This window comes from Cervus elaphus, chromosome 23, assembly GCF_910594005.1.
Source record: "Cervus elaphus chromosome 23, mCerEla1.1, whole genome shotgun sequence".
In the NCBI taxonomy this organism is placed as follows: Eukaryota; Metazoa; Chordata; class Mammalia; order Artiodactyla; family Cervidae; genus Cervus; species Cervus elaphus.
The window spans coordinates 11,156,458-11,177,902 of NC_057837.1; the positions used below are offsets into that span (position 1 = coordinate 11,156,458).

At 47.9% G+C, this 21,445-nt stretch overlaps 2 protein-coding genes across 5 annotated transcripts in view; one reads left to right on the forward strand and one right to left on the reverse strand.

Moving 5' to 3' along the window:
- Window positions 1-21,445, forward strand: part of LOC122682172 (ninein-like protein) — a 336,725-nt gene that overhangs the window by 80,338 nt on the left and 234,942 nt on the right. The window lies entirely within an intron of this gene.
- The window catches only part of LOC122682159 (ankyrin repeat domain-containing protein 26-like), a 208,672-nt gene continuing 197,190 nt past the window's right edge, over window positions 9,964-21,445 (reverse strand). The window contains exons 10-12 of the mRNA XM_043884974.1: window positions 14,061-14,271; window positions 12,579-12,807; window positions 9,964-10,659 (exon numbers count right to left, since the gene is read on the reverse strand). Of these exons, the coding sequence (XP_043740909.1) occupies window positions 14,065-14,271 (207 nt within the window). The 3' untranslated portion in view covers window positions 9,964-10,659; window positions 12,579-12,807; window positions 14,061-14,064. The remainder of the gene's footprint in view (window positions 10,660-12,578; window positions 12,808-14,060; window positions 14,272-21,445) is intronic.

The window sequence follows — 21,445 nt, forward strand, 5'->3', positions numbered from 1 at the left end:
ACCCTCACTGGAGGGAAAAAGAGCGCAAGACCCTCAGTCACGGGTCTGTCCCCACAGGTGGGGAGGGGGCGGGTTGGCGTGCATGCGGTCACGGGCTGTGGTCACTTCCCCACGGTGAGGGGACTCCTGCCCTGTGTCTGTGCGGCGGACACTGCGCTGTGATTAAATGTAACCTGGGTGTGGAGAACAGCTGGAGCGCATGTTCAACCTGCCTCAGCCTGGCTCCCAGGAAAGAGCAATGAGTGTTTTTCTCTTCCCAGCTAGTGGCTAAGGCTGGGAAGAAGCAGGGAACATGCATTGGCTCAAGAGCACATTCTGATCCAAACTCACAGTGTAATGTAAACCTATCATTTCTGATCCCGCAGGACAGGCAACACTTTAGTCGCTCAGCCATGTCCAAGTCTCTGAGAACCCATGAATCGCAGCACGCCAGGCCTCCCTGTCCATCACCAACTCCCAGAGTTTACTCAAACTCATGTCCATTGAGTCGGCGATGCCATCCAACCATCTCATCCTCTGTCATCCCCTCCTCCTCCTGCCCCCAATCCCTCCCAGCATCAGGATCTTTTTCAAAGAGTCAACTCTTCACATGAGGTGGCCGAAGTACTGGAGTTTCAGCTTCAGCATCAGTCCTTCCAAGAAACCCCCAGGACTGACCGCCTTTAGGATGAACTGGTTGGATCTCCTTGCAGTCCAAGGGACTCTCAAGAGTCTACTCCAACACCACAGTTCAAAACCATCAATTCTTTGGCGCTCAGCTTTCTTCACAGTCCAACATCCATACATGACCACTGGAAAAGCCATAGCCTTGACTAGCTGGACCTCTGTTGGCAAAGTAATGTCTCTGATTTTAATATGCTATCTATGTTGGTCATAACTTTCCTTCCAAGCAGTGAATGTCATTTAATTTCATGGCTGCAGTCACCATCTGCAGTGATTTTGGAACCCAAAAAAATAAAGTCTGACACTGTTTCCACTGTTTCCCCATCTATTTCCCATGAAGTGATGGGACAAGATGCCATTACCTTAGTTTTCTGAATGTTGAGCTTTAAGCCAACTTTTTCATTCTTCTCTTTCACTTTCATCAACAGGCTTTTTAGTTCCTCTTCACTTTCTGCCACAAGGGTGGTGTCATCCGCATATCTGAGGTTATTGATATTTCTCCCGGCATTCCAGCTTGTGCTTCTTCCAGCCCAGCGTTTCTCATGATGTACTCTGCATATACGTTAAATAAGCAGGGTGACAATATACAGCCTTGACGTACTCCTTTTCCTGTCTGGAACCAGTCTGTTGGTACATATCCAGTTCTAACTATTGCTTCCTGACCTGCATATAGGTTTCTCACGAGGCAGGGCAGATGGTCTGCTATTCCCGTCTCTTTCAGAATTTCCACAGTTGATTGTGATCCACACAGTCAAAGGCTTTGGCATAGTCAATAAAGCAGAAATAGATGTTTTTCTGGAACTCTTGCTTTTTCTATGAGCCAGCAGATGTTCGCAACTTGATCTTTGGTTCCTCTGCCTTTTCCAAAACTAGTTTGAACATCTGGAAGTTCACAGTTCACGTATTGCTGAAGCCCGGCTTTGAGAATTTTGAGCGTTACTTTACTAGTGTGTGAGATGAGTGCAATTGTGTAGTAGTTTGAACATTCTCTGGCATTGCCTTGCTTGGGGACCTTTTCCAGTCCTGTGGCCACTGCTGAGTCTTCCAAATTTGCGCGCATATTGGGTGCAGCACTTTCACAGCACCATCTTTCAGGATTTGAAATAGCTCAACTGGAATTCCATCACCTCCACTAGCTTTGTTCATAGTGATGCTTTCTAAGGCCCACCTGACTTCACACTCCAGGATGTCTGGCTCTAGGTGAGAGATCACACCATCGTGATTATCTGGGTCGTGAAGATCTTTTTTGTACAGTCCTTCTGTGTATTCTTGCCACCTCTTCTTAATATCTTCTGCTTCTGTTCGGACCATACCATTTATCGAATCCATCTTTGCATGAAATGTTCCCTTGGTATCTCTAATTTTCTTGAAGAGATCTCAAGTCTTTTCCATTCTGTTGTTTTCCTCTATTTCTTTGCATTGATAGCTGAGGAAAGCTTTCTTATCTCTCCTTGCTATTCTTTAGAACTCCGCATTCAAATGCGAATATCTTTCCTTTTCTCCTTTGCTTTTCACTTCTCTTCTTTTCACAGCTATTTGTAAGGCCTCCTCAGACAGCCATTTTGCTTTTTTGCATTTCTTTCCTATGGGGATGGTCTTGATCCCTGTCTCCTGTACAATGTCATGAACCTCCATCCATAGTTCATCAGGCACTCTGTCTATCAGACCAAGTCCCTTAAATCTATTTCTCACTTCCACTGTATAATCCTAAGAAATATGATTTAGGTCATACCTGAATGGTCTAGTGCTTTTCCCAACTTTCTTCAATTTAAGTCTGAATTTGGCAATAAGGAGTTCATGATCTGACCCACAGTCAGCTCCCAGTCTTGTGTTTGCTGACTAACAGGAGCTACCTCAAGTCCGAGGTCAGGGAAGGCGACTGAGAGGAGAAACCCCACGTCCAAGGAGCGGCAGCTGCGTCGGCACAGAAGGGCCGAGACGAGCTACTCCACGTTCAAGGTCAGGAGGGGCAGCCATGAGGAGATACTCCTCGTCCAAGGTAAGGAGCAGCGGCTGCACTTTGTTGGAGCAGCCATGAAGAGATACCGCACGTCCAAGGTACAAAACACCCAAGTAAGACAGTAGGTATTGTGAGAGGGCATCAGAGGGCCAACACACTGAAACCATAATCACAGAAAACTAGCCAATTTGATCACATGGACCACAGCCTTGTCTAACTCAATAAAACTAAGCCATGCCACATGGGGCCTCCCAAGACAGACGGGTCATGGTGGAGAGGTCTGACAGAATGTGGTCTACTGGAGAAGGGAATGGCAAACCACTTCAGTATTCTTGCCTTGAGAACCCCATGAACAGTATGAAAAGGCAAAATGATAGGATACTGAAAGACGAACTCCCCAGGTCAGTAGGTGCCCAATATGCTACTGGAGATCAATGGAGAAATAACTCCAGAAAGAATGAAGGGATGGAGCCAAAGCAAAAACAATACCCAGGTGAGGATGTGACCGAATAGAAGCAAGGTCCGATGCTGCAAAGAGCAATATTGCATAGGATAATTCATTAGGTCCATGAATCAAGGCAAATTGGAAGTGGTCAAATAGGAGATGGTAAGAGTGAATGTTGACATTCTAGGAATCAGCAAACCAAAATGGACAGGAATGGGTGAATTTAACTCAGATGACCATTATATCTACTACTGTGGGCAGGAATCCCTTACAAGAAATGGAGTAGACATCATGGTCAACAAAAGAGTCCCAAATGCAGTACTTGGATGCAGTCTCAAAAATGACAGAGCCTTGTGTCTCCTGTGTGTGCATATTTATTCATTGGACCAGAATGCTCTCAGCATGCTGAGAGGCATGGCCAAAAGATTAAACAAGCAAAAAACAAAAAAACTTTTTTGGTTACGTGTTCTGTGATGGCCTTCACTGAAGGAGCAGAACGACTGAGAAGCAGAATGTTCTTCAAAACCCCAGCCATTTGGCCCCAGGGTGCCACGCACATTCCTGGAGCATCAAAGCACATGTTTCCAATCGTGGCATGAGTCGCTGGGAAGGACCAGCAGGCAGATTAGAAAGTCGGAGAGAGGGATGCTGTGGATTGGCCGGGGAGGCAGGGATGAAGCCCATGGGGGAGACCGCGAGGGTGGCCCGCATGGGAAGCACACAGCCCCGGAGGGCAGGGGCAGGGCTCACTGGGCTCTCACAACAGGGGCCGCCCCTGTGCACCAGCCCTGGCCGAGCCACCTCAGGCAGGCCTATGACTGACCCACCCACTGACTGGGTAATTGAGGAAAGCTCTGAAAATTGAAAGAGAAAAACAACACAAAACAAAACGGGGGTTGGCAGAGAAAAGCACCAGTCACGAAGAGGACACAAGTTGAGGACTCACAGGAGTTCCAGCACAGAAAAGGGAGCGATGACATGGGCGTGGCCTTTCTCAGGCACCTTCACGCCCAGGGTCACACGATCACACCCCAAGTCGGGAAAGGCAAGTGGCCTTCTTCCCACCTCAGGGAAGAGAAACCTGAGACAAAGCAACCAATGACCGGACCCTTCAGGTCCCAGGGCGGCCGCTGACAAGCTGGCTCCTACCCCTGGTCAGACTACTCCCCAAGTCAGACTCCCTCTGCACACCCCCGACCCCGTCACGCCCAACCCCTTATCAGACAACTCCCCCGTCAGGCTCCTCCCCCTGGTCAGACTCCACCACTGTATCAGGCTCCTCCCCGGTCAGGCTCCTCTACCCTGTCAGACTCCTCCCCCGGGCAGACTCCGCCCCCTTATCAGACTCCACCCCCCGTTCTGACTCCACCCCCGTTCTGACTCCGCCCCCTTATCAGACTCCTGCCCCATCAGCCTCCTCTCCCCCAGGTCAGAGCTCCTACGTGGCTCCAGCAGCAGGCTGTGGGACACCAACCGATTTCAGCCCCAGGGGAGGCCACAAGTGCTTCCCCAAGGGCCTAGCTCCAGACTAGAAAACCTCACCTGAGTAATGGGAACGATCAGCCACAGAATTTCAGGGGTGGGGGGCGCTGGGGGGGCTCACTGGAATCTACATGAAAGGTACAAAGCCCCAAACCCCCCAATGGCACCCGCTGCCCCAGTCATGCACCTGCTCCTGACCAAGGCCCCTGACCAAGGGGAGGAACGGACCGTGAGGGAGGAACGGACCCGCTGGCCACTGCACTCTCCCTCCCAGCACTCCTCACATGCAGCCTCGACGGGTCATCCGGCCAGAGCACGGCAGGCGCTGCCAGCCAAGGAGTTGGCCCATCTTCTAAGGAGCACGTCCGCCATCACCTTCCCACTGGACCCACAGGCCACAACTCCAGGCGGGCCTCTCTCCAGAATTCTACCTCCACCTCCTGACAAGTATCCAAGCCCCTCTTCACTTGTTTTGAAATATTACCTTTGTTTTACGGGTCCTACCGGAAACCAGGGTCTGAGAAGTTGGAGGAGCACAGAGCACTATTGTCTGAGATAGAAGACAGGCGGAGGGCTGCCTCAGCTGCTGGCATCCTGCTTGCTCCACCAGCCTCCCAGCCTGGCCAGCACCTTACACCTGCACTGCGCTTTGGATGATCAAATTCTTCCACCTGTCCACACCCACTTTATCTTGTCTACACCCTACACTGTAAGGACCGCACTACATATTACTTGACATTCCTGAGATTGTGACTTCGAATAAACATGAATTTGGTCTTCCTCCCATTCCTTGCACAGCTTCTAAAACCCTCCAATTTCCTAAGTGATAACAGCAACCACACCCAAGTTTATGCTGATCAGGTGACTTTGAGAACTACACCTTGACAAGGGCTGGTTACCAGGGAAACCAAGGATGTGATTAGAGATTGGAACTTTCAGCCCTACCCCTGACATCTAGAGAGCTCAGAGGCTGGATGTTGAATTCAATCACTGATGCCCCATCACTGGATCAGTCATGACTCTGTAACGAAACCTCCATAAACCCCAAAAGGACAGCATTCAGAGACCTTCTGGGTTGCTGAACATGGGGAGACCAGAGAAGACTGAGGCCCAGAGAGGGTATGAGGGCTCTGAGCCTCTTCCCACAGCCCATGCACCTCTCACCCTGAGTTACATCCTTTGCAATAAACTGCTGATCCATTAATGGGTTTCCTTGAGCTGCTCTAGCAAATTAATTGAACCTGAGGAGGCCGTGGGCGCCTCTGATCTTTAGCAGTGGGTCAGAAGCAAAGGAGACAAGCTGGACTTGAGATCGTTGTCTGAAGGCATTGCTGTCTTAGCCTGTGGGGTCTGAAGCTGTGTCCAGGGGGATGGTGTCAGAATGGAGTTGAACTGTAGGACACCCAGCTGGTGTTGCAAAATGGCCTGGTGCGGGGGAAACCACACAGATCTGGTGACCAGAAGTGCCAGGGTATTCAGAGGATTTTGTGCAGTGCAGACGAAAATACAAGAGTTTTCCCCTTGCAGAACCATTTCACAAATAAGGAAGCCAAAGAAGAAAAAAACCCAAGTGCTGCAGTCCATGGTCCCAGTCCATGCGGCTGGGGATCATAGACCTGCTGCATTGTTCAGGTACAACATCACATTCCAGAAGTCACAGAATCACGGAAAGAGATGTAAAAAAGACCAGAAGGGCCTCTTACCTGACTCCAAAGGCCCACTGTCTTCATCTGAGGAGGCAAGACCAGCCTGTGATGACAACACAGCCATGAAACCGTCCTTAAATTCCTCGAAGTTAACCTGTGATTTTGAGAAAAGCGGTCAACACTGCTTTCAACAGGCCATATACATAGTACACTGGCCTTTGGGGTTTTCTCAGATGGAAGATCTTATGTTGCCTTCAGCACTGAGGACATTTGTTTTTTCAAATATTTACTTGAGGTTTTAAAAACCTTTTAACCAATTAAGAGTGAATCATAAGCCGTTCACCAAAAAAACACTATCAACAACGCCATAAAAGGGAATTAGATAAGATAGTTAGAAAACAGTGCAGAAAAGAGGCGTCTGATGACCACAAACATTAGCACATAAATATCCATGCCTTCACTACCCACTAAGAAAGAGAACATGCCAGCACCTAGGCTAGTCCTCCACCAAGGTTCCTTTCCTGATTAAATCCCCCGCCCCTACACTGGGGGGAAAAAAAAGCTCTGAACACTCACACATATGTCCTAAGAGTTTCTCTGGCGTATACGCACCTAAGAATGGGATTGCTGGGTCACAGAATATACATTTATATCCTCTTGGCAAATGGAATCTTTTGTCACTATACAACGCTGACCCACTTCAGTTCACTAATGCTTTTTACCCTAGAGACTCGCTTTCTTATGGAGCTTAAAAGTTTTACCCTCTTCAGGGACTACACAAAGCACGTCTGATAATTTGTGTCTGTGTTATCATTTATATTAACTCTGTACAAGATATTTTTGTTTTATATAGCCAATGTTCATTTAGAATTATTCAAATATTTGCCACTTTGTTTTTCGTTTCTTCCTTCATTTCCGACCTTCTGCCTGGGATAGTTTTCCATCTATCTGAAATAGATCTTTGAGACTTACGTTTTGCTTAAGTATGCTGGTGCTAACCTCTTTCAGTGTGATTGTCTGAAATGTTTCCATTTCACTTTCTTTTTTCAGCAAAAACATAATTTATTAAAAGAATATTGGAAATGATCCAGAAGTACTTAAAGAAAATGGGTAAATAAACTGTAATCCAGTCAGACAATGAAAGACGACAACAGGGGAAACAAAAAACACTGACAGACACAATAAATGGACACTGACCTGCACTCTCTGAATACAGACTGCAGACATGATACCGAGTAAAAGAACCAGAGCATGCACTGAGCATGCGCTGTATATATATCCACCTGTATGAAGTTCAGAAACAGGCAAACAAATCTCTGCTGTTCTCATCAAGATAGTGGCAACTGTCGGAGCCAGAGGGACCCCAGGGGCACTTGAGGAGGGATGCTGGGGGCCCAGGGCTGCTTTCAATGGATGTTCAGTGAGCTGCACACTTCCCAACTCTTTTCTCTGCCTGTGCTTCACCTGACGTCACACAGAAAGAAATCAACGCAGGAGATACTTGTAGGTCAAAATGTCACCGGTATGTGCTAGAGAAGCAGGCCTGGGGCTCTAGTTCCAAGCATGCTTCCCACACCTGGCACAGAACTTGAATGAGTACATTTCTACTGCGGCCTCTGAGCACTAAATGCAGCTGTTGGCTGTGGAACGTCTCTGCCTGGGTTATACACTATCAGACCTGAAGGTGGACTACTTATATGTGTGTTTATCTTCTGGCTCCCCAACTAGCATGTGGTCTTATGGCTGACACATTGTAAATACTCAACAAAGGTCTACTGGATGTGTTGGTCTCTATATCCTTCAAAACTCAGCAGAATTCACCTTCTCAAGGAGACATTCTTTCACCTTTTTTCTTCAAAAAAAAAAAAAAATCTATTTATTTTTGGCTGTGTTGGGTCTTCGTTGCTGCAGGCTTTGTCTATTTGTGGCGAGTGGGGACTACTCTTCCTTGTGCTGTATGGACTGACCATTCTAGTAGCTCTCACTGGAAGGTGGGTTTGAATTTGCTAAACTGCTAGTATAACAATGTCTCAAACTTCTTTTTTACGATGATGCATCAATTTCATCAGGTGGATCTATTAATTTATTGTTGTTCAGTCACAAGTCATGCCCAACTTTTTGCGACCCCATGGACTGCAACACACCAGGCCTCCCCTGTCCCTCACCATCTCCCAGAGTTTTCCAAAGTTCATGTCATATCGCTGATGCCATCCAACCATTTCATTCTCTGTTGTCCCCTTCTCCTCCCTACCCTGAATCATTCCTAGCATCAGAGTCTTTTCCAATGAGTTGGCTCTTCCCATCAGTGGCCAGAGTATTGGAGCTTCAGCTTCAGCATCAGTCCTTCCAATGACTATTCAAGGTTGATTTCCTTTAGGGTTGACTGGTTCGATCTCCTTTTGCCTCAAAAATCTTCAGCACCACAATTCAAAACCATCAATTCTTTGCCACTTAGCCTTCTTTATGATCCAACTCTCACATCCTTACATGACTGCTGGAAAAACCACTGCTTTGACTATCTGGACCTTAACTAATCTTAAATTGAAAAGGCTGTGTCCAGACTTTTGCCATGTGGATCAATACTAGAAAGAATATTCTTGCATAGCTTTCATTTCACAGAGATATTGTATTGCTTTCATTTTACCTTCTGAGCTTCTACATATTGTCTAGCACATAATAAGTGCTCAAAAACACTTGTTGAGGGACTTCCCTGGTAGTCCAGTGGCTAAGACTCCAAGTTCCCAATGCAGGGGACCCAGCTCCACTGCTGGTCACGGAACGAGATCTCACATGCCGCAGCTAAGAGATCGAATGCCCCAACTAAAGATCCCGCATGTTGCAGGGAAGGCTGCTGAAGCTAAATAAGTACATATTAGAAAACAACAACAAAAACCTTGACTACCTGGGAGCAGAATGAAATGGCCATTTTGTTTGATCCAGTCTCAGATTTCCTTTGCGTCTCTGATAATACTTATCAGCTTCCCTCTGACCCATCAAACACGTGGGGATTTGGGGATTCTCTGGTGGCTCAGTGGCTAGGCCTCTGCACTCTCACAGCCAAGAGCCCAGCTTCAATCCCTGGTTGGGAACTAAGATCCCACAGGCTGTGTAGAGTTACCGACAACAAAACAAAACAAAACAAAACAGGAGGGAATCTGATGGCTGAGTGTGCTGCTGTTTTATCTGATACCATTTGACTGTGTTTGTGTCCTCTCCCATCACAGCTCACAAAAGGACAGAGGGCCGGGATAAAACACATCAAGGAAAGCAGATAACCTGTTTATGCTGTTTTAACCAGTGTTAATTTTCACAAATGTGCCTTTTACTTACCTAGCCCTCGAATACAATTCTAGGTGATATCAAGAGGGGCTATGACATGAGCGATCAAAATCACACCCGATTTTTTTTTTTTTTTTCTGGCCGACCACGCATGGCTTTGGCATCTTAGTTCACCAGCCAGGGATGGAACAAGTTCCCCCTGCAGTGGAAGCATGGTGTCTTAACCACTGGACCACCAGGACAGTTGCCACACCCGAGTCTGAAGTCCATAAAGAAAAAGCAGTAGAGGGAAAGTGACCAAGCCCGGTGGGGTGGGTGTGTGAGGCAGAGCCCTCCTCGCCCCAGGAGCAGCTCTGCTGGCAGCACCGGCCACACAGGCTCTGGGGGAACTAACAGGAGTCAGACGCACCTAGAAGCTCCCCCAGGGCCACCAGGGAGGGGTTTCAGATTGTTCTTCATTTGTTTCTGCCCAAGAACCAACTCAGGAATCTTTCTAGGCTAGATTTTTTTTCTCATTCAAAATGAGACCACTTTTATTGAATTCTGTGGGGGCGAAATACTCTTCCTTCTAAGGTAAGATGACCAACACAACTGTAGGCACTGCTTTTTTGTTTCCGGTTTGTTTTTTTGTTTCTTTTTTCCCAGACTGTGGGATCTTAATTTCCAAACCAGGGACTGAACAGGGCCCCTGGCAGTGAAAGCCCAGATCCCTAATGACTGGCCCACCAGGGAATTCCCAGGCACTGTTTTAAATGAACATGTCTACCTCCCTGGTGGTCCAGTGGTTAAGAATCCGCTGCAACGTTCAAATCATGTTCAAATGGAGGAAGAAGTCTGAAGTCGAATGTTAACAAGGAGAACAACAAACACATCTCTGATTTTCTTCAAACTTTTCCATTTAAGGAAAAGACAGAAAGGTGAGAAAATTGACACACAAGAAACAGTGTACCAGCAAGTTTCGATTCTGAAGATGCTTAGCCAGAGGGATTCTCTCCTAAGTGTGTTTCTGAACTGTGTCCCATAGACGGGGAAGGTCCCACAGGGGTCACTGCAGGGTTGAGGAACAGAGAAGTCACAGCTGCGGGGCCTCTGGCCGCTCTTCAGCTACAAGGCTCTATGCTTGTCTCCATTTTATGTAACACGGTTCCGGCAGGAGTTGTCTTTTTTAAAAGAAAGGTTCCGTTCTTTGGGAAAAAAAGAAACTTTTTATAGGGTATGAGAGTCATTGATTTAGTCAAAGTTCCTAATTCTACAAAAGAAGTAACAAAGGCCATGTCCTTCTGACTGAGTCCAGAGTCCTAGGAATGTACTTTCTCAGATTAAGGAAAAAACACATAGATTTTTAACTATAATTTAGACAAAATGAACATGTAAAACCTTGTTATACAGTTCAACAATGCTTGTGGTGAGACATGACTTTTGAAGTAAATAATGTGTTTTAAATGCATCAATAAAAATAAATCAATATCAAATTCCTATTTGTCGCAGTCGATACAGTTAATTTAGAAAACATACATATTTTTTAAAGAGAGGACAGGGAACTTGAAGGAGAGAATCTTAAGTTGAATCAAGCAGGACAAAAGTGAAGAGATTCAACCTTAAAAGGATGTTCATTTCCTCTAGATAGAACCTGGCTTGCTAAAATGACTCAACAGTGAATTATCCACATTTTGGGTTATTAAGGACAAAATTTAAAACACACAACAGATCTCTCTTTACTGTTTAGCATACTTCTATCCAGGCTCTCATCATTAGTTGGTATACACAAAAAGCATGAGTGTAATCTCAACTATCATCTCAATCCGGTCAGAAGTTGCAGTTGAACTTCATTTCCTCAGCCTGAAGTTTCAAGGGGAGCACTTATACACCTACCCTCCTCATAAGAAGCGAGATTTACCCAACGGGTGAGTTTGGGAGAAGGAACTAAGAAGTGCTTGCTTGGTTCCCAATCTCTTCTTTGAAAAGATGCATGTGCGCAAAGCACCGTGACCTTGGGTCTGTGGTAGGCAGCCCGCCCCTGGGACAGGGGTCAAGCCTTTCCTTCCTCCTCTTAGGCCTGTGTCTGCGTGGGCAGGTCTCTGACTTGGGATGAAGTGCTTGGAGGCCCGCTGTGACTGCGCAGCTAGAGCACGTCCTCCAGGTTCATAGCTCTCAAGGACGCAACGTAGCTCCAGTGCTGTTGAAGAAACCTTAGATTGCTCTTCTGTGATGGCAAGAAGCCAAATGGGAAAACAGGTTGAGACTGCCTTTAACAAGGGCTGCTTTTCTCTGCATCACCATCATGGAAACACCATCAAAAACCATAAACCCGGGTGCACTGACTGAAATGGACATTTTAATCACAATGATTTCATAATGAAAACTAGTTGCAATTTAAAGACTCCCCTTCATTGCTATCTCAGTCATCATTCATCCAGGTGATGTCAAGACAGAGACAAAACTGAGCTTCATTCACAAGTTTTAAATATTTAACTACAAACTTAGAAACATTCTACAACTGCTCAGCAAGATATGTTTTAGAAATTGAAACCAAAATTCTGTAAGTAAAATAGCAATTAAAGTTGTACGCTTGTACAAGAAAAAAACAAAAAATGTTAACCTAAAACCAGAAATTAATCTTTTGATTATGTATCACAAGTTTGTTTAATTCATAAAAACAATTTATCTAGGATTCCTTCCAATAAAAAACACCCATATGTGGTTAGTGTTTAGATGCCAGTCATTTCCACTTAGGGGTAGAAAAACTGTGGTGGGAGCAGCAGAGCCTGGAAATGATTGTGAACCACTGCCAAAGTGAAATCAATTAGAAAGTCAATCACACATCTGAAAGTACACTTTCGGTTACTAGACAATAAGATTTCATTTCTAAAGTAGAATTTCAATGCAGCATTTCAAGAAATTTAAGAATTTAAGAAGTATCTCTTAAAAACGAGAGATCTACCACAAAAAAATCATTAAATGTCTCCTTGATTATCACAGTTGATTATAGCTTTACTTAGAGTGCATAACTCAAAAAAACACCTCAGAAGTTCACCAAATTAAAAATCAGGATCATTTATATCAGAAATCTGAAACCCAGTGAAAAAAAAAGAAAAGAACTAACCTTGGTCAAGTAAGTCTCCACGCTGTCATTTGAACGGTGTGGAATTGAGGTAGAAAACCCTACAATTGCTCTTGAAAGAAGATTTGCATTGAACCCTGAAGTAGGATTGAAATTTCCAACAGAAGAGGGCTCCAGGACTAGCGTGCTGCTAGGAGTGCTGAGTAAAGATCTCTTCTGCTGTTTCTCCACCTCAAGTTTGGTGCTGATCTCTGCCAGGCGCTCATTAGTCCTGGGGAAGATGGAAAGCACAGATTTCATTCATGTTTCCCTCTGTGACTTGCATTTTGTAAGTTGCCGCACATGAATGGAATTCCCATCACACTGTGTGAACACTGAAAGCAGAGAGCAGACCTGCTGGAAACAGTGACAGATGTGTCCTTGTTCTAAAGAAGCTCACGTGTGTCTGGGCTCCTCAGGTAACAAGTCACAGCTGGGAGAGGAGAGAAAGGGCATCAGAAAGGGAGGTGGGCTCACAGTGACACCTGCTGCCTCTGGAACACGCCCGCCCCCAGGAAACAGTTCAGGGATGAAGAAACAGACCTCCCACAAAACCACGGTCAAGTGCTTCCTCTCACCACCCTTGTACATACGTGTCACTCATGACCTCGGAGAAATTAAGCATTTGGCTCTAAGGAATCACCTCAAGCCACAATCCCAAGGGGAGGATGAGAAAGTCAGTGGGTGAGACTGAAGAGAGCTAAAACAGCCCCAGGAACAATGACAAGTACCCCCTGCTTTTCCAAAGTTCACCTTACTTTACTGCACTTCTACGAAGGGCCTATGTCAGCACCTCTTTTTGATGGGTCAAAATAAATAAATAAATAAGTAAATAAATAAAGATCCAAAGACAAATTTTGGTCTCATTTAAAATGCCAAAACTCTAAACAGCGTTCAGTGTACGTTTTAGAGGGAGAGGCATGGCGCTCCCCATGCAGGGAGACTGGCCCCACTGAGCTCCTTCCCCGGAAGCCACACCCCACATCTCAGCATCAAGTCCCACAGCCCTGAACCCTCTCTGGGAGCACCTGGGCTTCCCTTGTGTATGCTTATTTTGGGCATCGACTAGCAGAACGTGTCCTCGGGTCCCTGCTCCTTTGCTGTATGCTCTCTGGGCTTATGAAAGGCGTCCTAGGAGTGCTCTGCTTTCAGAGGCGGGGAAGCCAGGACTCGGCACTGCAGGTGGGATCTGCCTTTCCAGCCTCCATGCACCCCCTCAGTCAGGTCACCATGCCAGCGTCAGCCACTCTGTGAATTACCCTGCCTTTCACCCCTGGGTGAATGTTCCCCGATTTCACAAGCAATTACCAGGATATCTTATTACTCATTTTTCTTAGGGTGCCCTCTAGCAGTGATTATCTAGTTAGCTTTCACTTCCTACTAACCTCAGGAACCTTGCTCTATAAAAATTAGGCTTCAGACACAAATTAATGGACTGATTAATTAATTAATTAATATTTTCTGTGATTCTGGGTTTTGACTTACTTGTCTAGTTTCTTTTCCAAGGACTTTCTTTTAGTTTCTCTAGGTAGCGTTGCTTATATTTTTCCAACTCTGCTTCATTAGAATCTTCAAAAGTTTTCCTCTTGGAGAGTTCAGATCCCAAGTCTTTAATTCTGAGTTCCATCTGACTTCTTATGGAAGCAATATGCTCCTCTTGGAACTGCTGTAAATTTTCTTCAGATGCTGCTTGTATCTAAGTCAAATTTAAAAAGATACTTTTGTTAATGATTATAACCTGAATATTTGTTCCATTCAGTTTTGAGTCAAGAATTCAGACGGCGATTTTAAATGCGAAAATAAGAAAATTGGAACTTGAAAATAATCATCGTCAAGGTGACATGAATTAAATCTGAATTATAAAATTAATGTGGACTCAATGTTATAGTGGTTATAGTAGTCTCCTGCATTGCAGGCGGATTCTTTACCAACTAGGCGATCAGGGAAGCCCATATTAAAACATTACTAAAGCAAACTGTTGTTGTCATAAGCCCATATATTTATCACTACCCCCACCCATGCTTTCCTGTCTCTTGAAATGTTCCCTGCAGATCAACTTGACAATTCAAACACAGAAATACTTTCAAGTTTCAAGAACTATCTTTTCAAGGCCCAAGGGGTAAGACACCACAATTCAGCCTGTTTCTCTCTGATCCTCTCTAGCACTTTTACACAGGCACAGGTACCAAAGAAACATAACACTTGTTGGGAGACTGGGACTCACACACGCCACACTACACACTATTGTTTCTAAAATAGATAACTAAGGAGGACCAACTCTGTAGCACAGGGAACTCAACACTCTGTAACAGCCCATATGGAAAAAGTGTTTTTATAAAGAGCGGATATACATATATACACATAAGTGATTCACTTTGCTGCACCCCTGACACTAACACAGTATTCTAAACCAACTCTACTCTCTAAACTTCTTCTCCCGAGAAGAACGGAAGGAAGAGACACAAACATTTGGCTATAGACTGACCTGGCATTATGCAGCAATTTTTAGATAAAACTCACCTCGGAACCCAAAGTGTAGGGTAGGAAAATCAGGATATTGTCACCGTCTTCAAATTAAAAACAATAAGCAGCCCGGTGGCGGCAGGACGCACGCACCGGCCAAGCCCACCGCTGGAGCCCCCGGGCATTCTCTGGGCGCCCCGCCGGACCCACGCGGAAGGGGCCCGGGATCGACCGCCAGCTGCGTGCCCCTCAGGCCAGATGGTGACCGCCTGCCCTCCCGCCTCCCAGGGCCCCATTTCCGGCTCACACGCCCTCCTTCGCTGCAGGCCTGGCTCACAACGCCCCGAGGCGCCGGCCCGCGTGTCCCACTGACAGAGCCCCTTATCCAGCTCACACGCCCCCCGCCCCCCTCCCCGGGCCTCCCGCCACGCGCCCGCCCGGTTCGCCGCTCACACGCTGCCGGCTCACGCTCCCCGCTCACACGCGCCCCTCTCCCCGCCCCGCGCCAGCCAAGTTCGCCGCTCACACACGCTGCCGGCTCACGCTCCCCGCTCACACGCACCCTTCTCCCCGCCCCCCGCCGGCCCGCCTCGCCGCTCACACGCTGCCGGCTCACGCTCCCAGCTCACACGCACCCCTCTCCCCGCCGACCCGGGTCCCGGTCTCACGCTGCCGGCTCACGCTCCCCGCTCACACGCGCCCCTGTCCCCGCTCCCCGCCGGCCCGGCTCGTCGCTCACACGCTGCCGGCTCACGCTCCCCGCTCACACGCACCCCTCTTCCCGCTCCTCGCCGGCCCGGCTCCCGCTCACACGCTGCCGGCTCACGCTCCCCGCTCACACGCACCTCTCTTCCCGCTCCCCGCCGGCCCGGCTGGCCGCTCACACGCACCCCGCTCCCCGCCGGCCCGGCTCGCCGCTCACACGCTGCCGGCTCACGCTCCCCGCTCACACGCACCCCTCTCCCCGCCCCCTGCCGGCCCGGCTCCCGCTCACACGCTGCCGGCTCACGCTCCCGGCTCCCCGCCGGCCCGGCTCGCCGCTCACACGCCGCCCTCGCCCCAGTGCGCCAGGCCGCGCTCCCCGCTCTCACGACCCCCCCGACGCCGGCACGTGCTCCCCGGCCGCACGCCCCACGCGCAGGCGCACGTCAGGCTCGCCGCCCACACAACCCCCGCCCCCAGGCGCCGGCCGGTGCTCGCCGCTCACACGCAGCCGGCTCACGCTCCCTGCTCACACGCACCTCTCTTCCCGCTCCCCGCCGGCCCGGCTCCCGGTCACACGCACCCCTACGGCCCCAGTGGGCCGGGCAGCGCTCTCCGCTCTCACGACCCCCGACGCCGGCACGCGCTCCCCGGCCGCACGCCCCCCGCGCAGGCGCACTCCCGGCTTGCCGCTCACACAACCCCCGCCCCCAGGCTCGGCGAGCGTGCTCGCCGCTCACACGCCCCCCGCGCGCCGCCGACGCTCTCAGAGGCCCAGCCTAAGTTCCCCGCCTGGCGCCTGCGCCAGGGTCTGCGAGAAGGCCATGGAGCCGGCCATGGAGCCGGCCCTGGAGCCGCCCCGCGCGGCCGAGGGAACGCTGCCTGAGGCGGGGCGGCGTGAGGGCAGAGGCGAGCGGGCGCCTCCCGGGCCGCTGCTCTGGGGCTGCGCAGCCGCGAGCGGGATGGCGGGTGTGCCTGTGGCTCCACTCCGTGGCTGTGGGCAGGTCGGTTTCGGCAGCTTCCCGCGCGCGCGGGCGTCGCCGCCACTGCCTCTGCGCCCCCAGCTGCCCTCTGTCCTCGAAGCCTCTGTGCGCGCCGGCTCCGGTGGGCGTCTCGCCCCGGTGACGCGCGGAGAGACCAGGTGATGGGATGCTGGAGCTCAGGTGAGAGTTACACTGGGGAGGTGGGGACAGGGTAGCTCGGAGTTAGGGCCGCGCCCTGAGGGCTGCGGTGAGCGTAGCCCCACCGGGGAGCGGGCCATGCAAACACCCTCCCCTCCCCGCCTGGGAAGGGCGGGCAGCAAGGGGGCTCTGGAGCCTGAGGTTCGCTCTTACACAAGGCATTTCAGAGAAGCCATGGGATTACTCTGTGGCTAGATAGCTGTCGCAGCTCTTATGGCTCATCTGGTCAAGAATCTGCCTGCAATGTGGGAGACCTGGATTCAACCCCTGGGTTGGGAAGATCCCCTGGAGAAGGGAAAGGCTACTCACTCCACTATTCTGGCATGGACTGTCCCAAAGAGTCAGACTTTGCAAAGAGTCAGAGTGAGCGACTTTCACTTCACTAATTAAGGTGCTTCCCCACTGATGATGGGGCTTCCCTCATAGCTCAGTCGGTAAAGAATCTGCCTGCAGTGCAGGAGACCCGGGTTCGATTCTTTGGTTGGGACGCTCCTCTGGAAAAAGAAATGGCAACGCACTCCAGTATTCCTGCCTGGAGAATCCCATGGACAGAGGTGCCTGGCGCTCTACAGTCCATGGGCTTGCCAGAGTGGGACACGATTTAGGGACTAAACCACCACGTAGCACTTTGGGGAATGGATAGGATAGAAGAAAGGCTGGTTCTTGGTGGGTTAGAATAGACAGCAGGAGAGATGGATGTGGTCAGCAGCCCGGTCGGAGGTCGCTGAACACCGTGTCCTGAGACGACAGGTCTTGTAGGTGAAGGAGTCTTTTGGGCCTAGAAAAGAGAACAACAGTCTCAAGGGCCCCTTGCTGAATCATCTAACTTTGGAGAAAACAAAGCATAACTTTAGTTCCATCCGGATGCTCCAGGCCAGCTGCATCTATCTGGGACTTATCACCCCCTGTCCGGAAACCTACCACCCCCTACACCCGCCCAGAAGACTTATCACCCCCTGCCCAACTACAAGTGTCATCTCAACAAAAGAATACTCAAAATATCCCGCCTGATTGACGTTTCCCTTATCGCTTCCACAAACCTCCCTATAAGTATGAAGCCTCCTTGATTCCTTTCGGCGCTCAGCCTGGTCATTAGGCCGACTGTCGCCCCTCCTTGCCTGAATAAAGGTAACCTACTTCTGTTGAGGTCGTCTTTCCTTTTCTGCCTCGCCGGAACTGTACCTTACAGTAGGTACAAGGACAGGGGTGGAGGTGAGAGGAGTAGCAGGGGAGGGGAGGGACCGCGTCTCTGGAGGCTTTTCTCAGGTAGCAGAGGAAACATCTGGCAGTCAGCAGGAAGAGCCTTTGGGTACGGTGAGTCTTGTTTTGAACATCCAAGAGCACTTAGTCTGACCCTTGGGCCATTTAACAGATGGGGAAGCTGAGCCACTGGAATTACGCGTCAAGTTAAAGGGCGTGTCTGAACTTGCAGCTGTTGGAAGCAGAGCCCCAACTTGAACAGTTTTCTTCGGTTGCAGTCTGTTATTCTTGCAACTTCAGGCAGTTACCTTATCTAAAAAGTTAGGAGACCACAGTGGGAGGTTCCCTGGAGCCCTAGAACTCAGAGGGCTTATTGTTCAGTCCCTAAGTCATGCCCCAGTCTTTATGGCCGCATGTATTTTGGCACGACACCAGGCTTCCCTGTTCTTCCCTGTCCCTCTGAGTTTGCTCAAATTCATTTCCACTGGGTCAGTGATGTCATCCAACCATCTCACCCTCTGTAGCCCCCTTCTCCTTCGTCATATCCTGAATCTTTCCCAGCATCAGGGTCTTTTCCAATGAGTCAGGTCTTTACATCAGGTGGCCAAAGTATTGGAGCTTCAGCATCAGCATCGGTCCTTCCAAGGAATATTCAGGGTTGATTTCCTTTAGGATTGACTGGATTGATTTCCTTGCTGTCCAAGGGACTCTCGAGAGACTTCTCTAACACTACAGTTCAAAAGCATCAATTCTTCGGTGCTCAGCCTTCTTTATGGTCCAACTCTCATATCCGTACATGACTCCTGGAGAAACCATAGCTTTGATTATAGGGACTTCTGTCTGCAAAGTGGTATCTCTGCTTTTTAAAGCCCTCTCTAGGCTTGTCATAGCTTTTCTTCCAAGGAGCCAGGGTCTTTAAATTTCATCGCTGCTGTCACCATCCGCAATGATTTAGGAGCCCAAGAAAATAAATTCTGCCACTGTTTTCATTTTTTCCCCATCTATTTGCTGTGAAGCGATGGGACCGGATACCATGATCTTAGTTTTTGAATGTGGAGTTCTAAGCCAGATGTTTGAGAGGGGTGGAGGCTTTCCAATAAGTCCCCACTAGGGTGGGAAGACTAGATCACACGGGGAGAAAGGAGCGCAAAGGCGCAGACACTGCCCACAGGTGCTGGCTTTTCAGCCTGTGAGTCCAACTGTCTGTTTGGCTCAGACTTGAAGTGTTGGTTTCCCACTTTGGGAAGTGGCAGGGTGGAGGGGGGGAATCAGGGGTGAACTTACAAGTGTAAAATCACTGGCTTTTCTGGGTCTTAGAGGGCGTCGGTGCACCTTTTCCTGCAGTCCTGGCTGCCTTTGGGGGCTGGCCACTGGGACAGCTGAGCTGGGTTAGACTAAGAATTGGTCTTGATCTGATTGACCCCTCACACCCTGGACCCACACGTGCTTTCGAGAATCATTCCTCCGTGGCAGATGGTAGCTGGTTGAGAGCAGAGACTCTGCCTTTTTCATTCCGGAATCCCTCATGGTTAGGTGCTGTGTTTGGCAGATTGGAATGATGCCCTCTGTATCTGCAGAACTGATAACCAGTTGAGTCTTTAGGAAAACTATCTTGAGTTCCCAGGGGCTTACAGCTGGAGGTGGGAGCACAAAATGATGCAATTCCCAGTGTGAATTTTAACAGTTTAAGTCTTAAAAAAATAAAAATTTAAATCTGGAAACTCGGTTGTATCTTTGCAAGTTTATTTCATACTTGTCTTTTGTATACCTGCTGATCTAATCGTGCAAGAGTTTCAGCTGTCCCTTAAAATAATATTTGTGGGAAAAGGAATATTGAATTGAATTCTAGTAAAGCAGACTTTTCCATGATATCTTTCTAACCAGTTGATGACAGAGGAGGTAGAAGTCAAGCTTTCATTTTTCATTAGAAATCATTTCTTACATCCAAGCTGCATTAAATAGTGTAATTTTATAATTATACCCGTAGTGCTAAAGCACTTTTTTTTTTGCCAATGCATTTATTTTGGCTCTAACAGTAAATGGGTTGCTTATCGTTGTTTTGAGATTTTTTTTTTTTTCTTTTGGTTGTCATTGTTATAGCACTATTGGGTGTTCATTTTTTTTTTTTCCATAAAATTTTTAATTGAAATATAGTTTATTTACAGTGTTTCAGGTGTAGGTGTTGCTTGTTCACAGACATTGTGTACCATTTATGAATTTTATAATTCTCATGTTTTTATCCTTCCAAGGAAAGTTGTTTTAGAAATTTGCCAAAGTAGATAGCAGAAAAACTCCTTTGACCTTTCTGTTTTCTATTCTAGCAATGTGTAAGTTTTTTTGGGGGGTGGGGGTGGGTAGTAACCTTTTAAGATCCTTTTCCAATAAATAAGTCTTTTACCTGCTTTTGTCATGTGTTATTACTTCTGTAGACTATTGGCTTTTTGTCATTAGTTTTATTGAGGTATGATTTATGTACAACACAGTACACATTTTACTAGAGTTTTGACAAATGTATACAATCCTTGTAACCAGCAACCCAACCAAGATGTCTGCCATCCCAAGGATTCCCTTTTCTCTTTGTGGCACTGGCTACCTCCCACCTGCAGCCTGAGGCAGCCAAGGATTTTCTTTCCCTTACAGATTATATTTGTCTTTTTTATTGTATTTCTGGAGTCAGCATGCCGGCAATTGCAAACTTTTCTGTGCAGGGCCAGTTAGAAGCATACAGTGTGTACTCCTTTCTGTCTGACTTCTCAGTACAGTGTCTTCAAGATTATCCTCAATGACCGTGTTGATTGTGTATTTTGTTAGTAAGTCATTCCTTTTTATTGGTTTTAATTGTGGTAAACGATGCAAAACTTAAATGTTGCCATCTCTAACCATTCTTCTGTGTCCACTTCAGTGGCATTAATTATATTCACATTGTTGTGCAACCATCACCTCTATTTCCAAAGCTTTTTCGTAACCCCAAATGAACTCTATAGCTTTTAAGCAGTAATTACCCACTCTTCTATGCCCTCAGCCTGGTAGCCTCCAATCTACTTTGTTTCTATGAGTTTGCCTATTCTAGACATTTCAGATAAGTTGCATCATACAATATTTGTCCTTTTGTGTCTGGCTTATTTCACTAAGCAGTGATTTCAAAGTTCATGTTGTTGTATGTATCAGCACTTTTTTTTTTTTTGGACTGAGCAATATTCCATTGAATAGACATACTTTGTATGAACATAGGTGTTCAGTTCTCTTGAGTGTATACCTAGAAGAGGAATTGCTGGATAATGTGGGAATTCGAAATTTGACTTTTTGTGGACCCACAAGACTGTT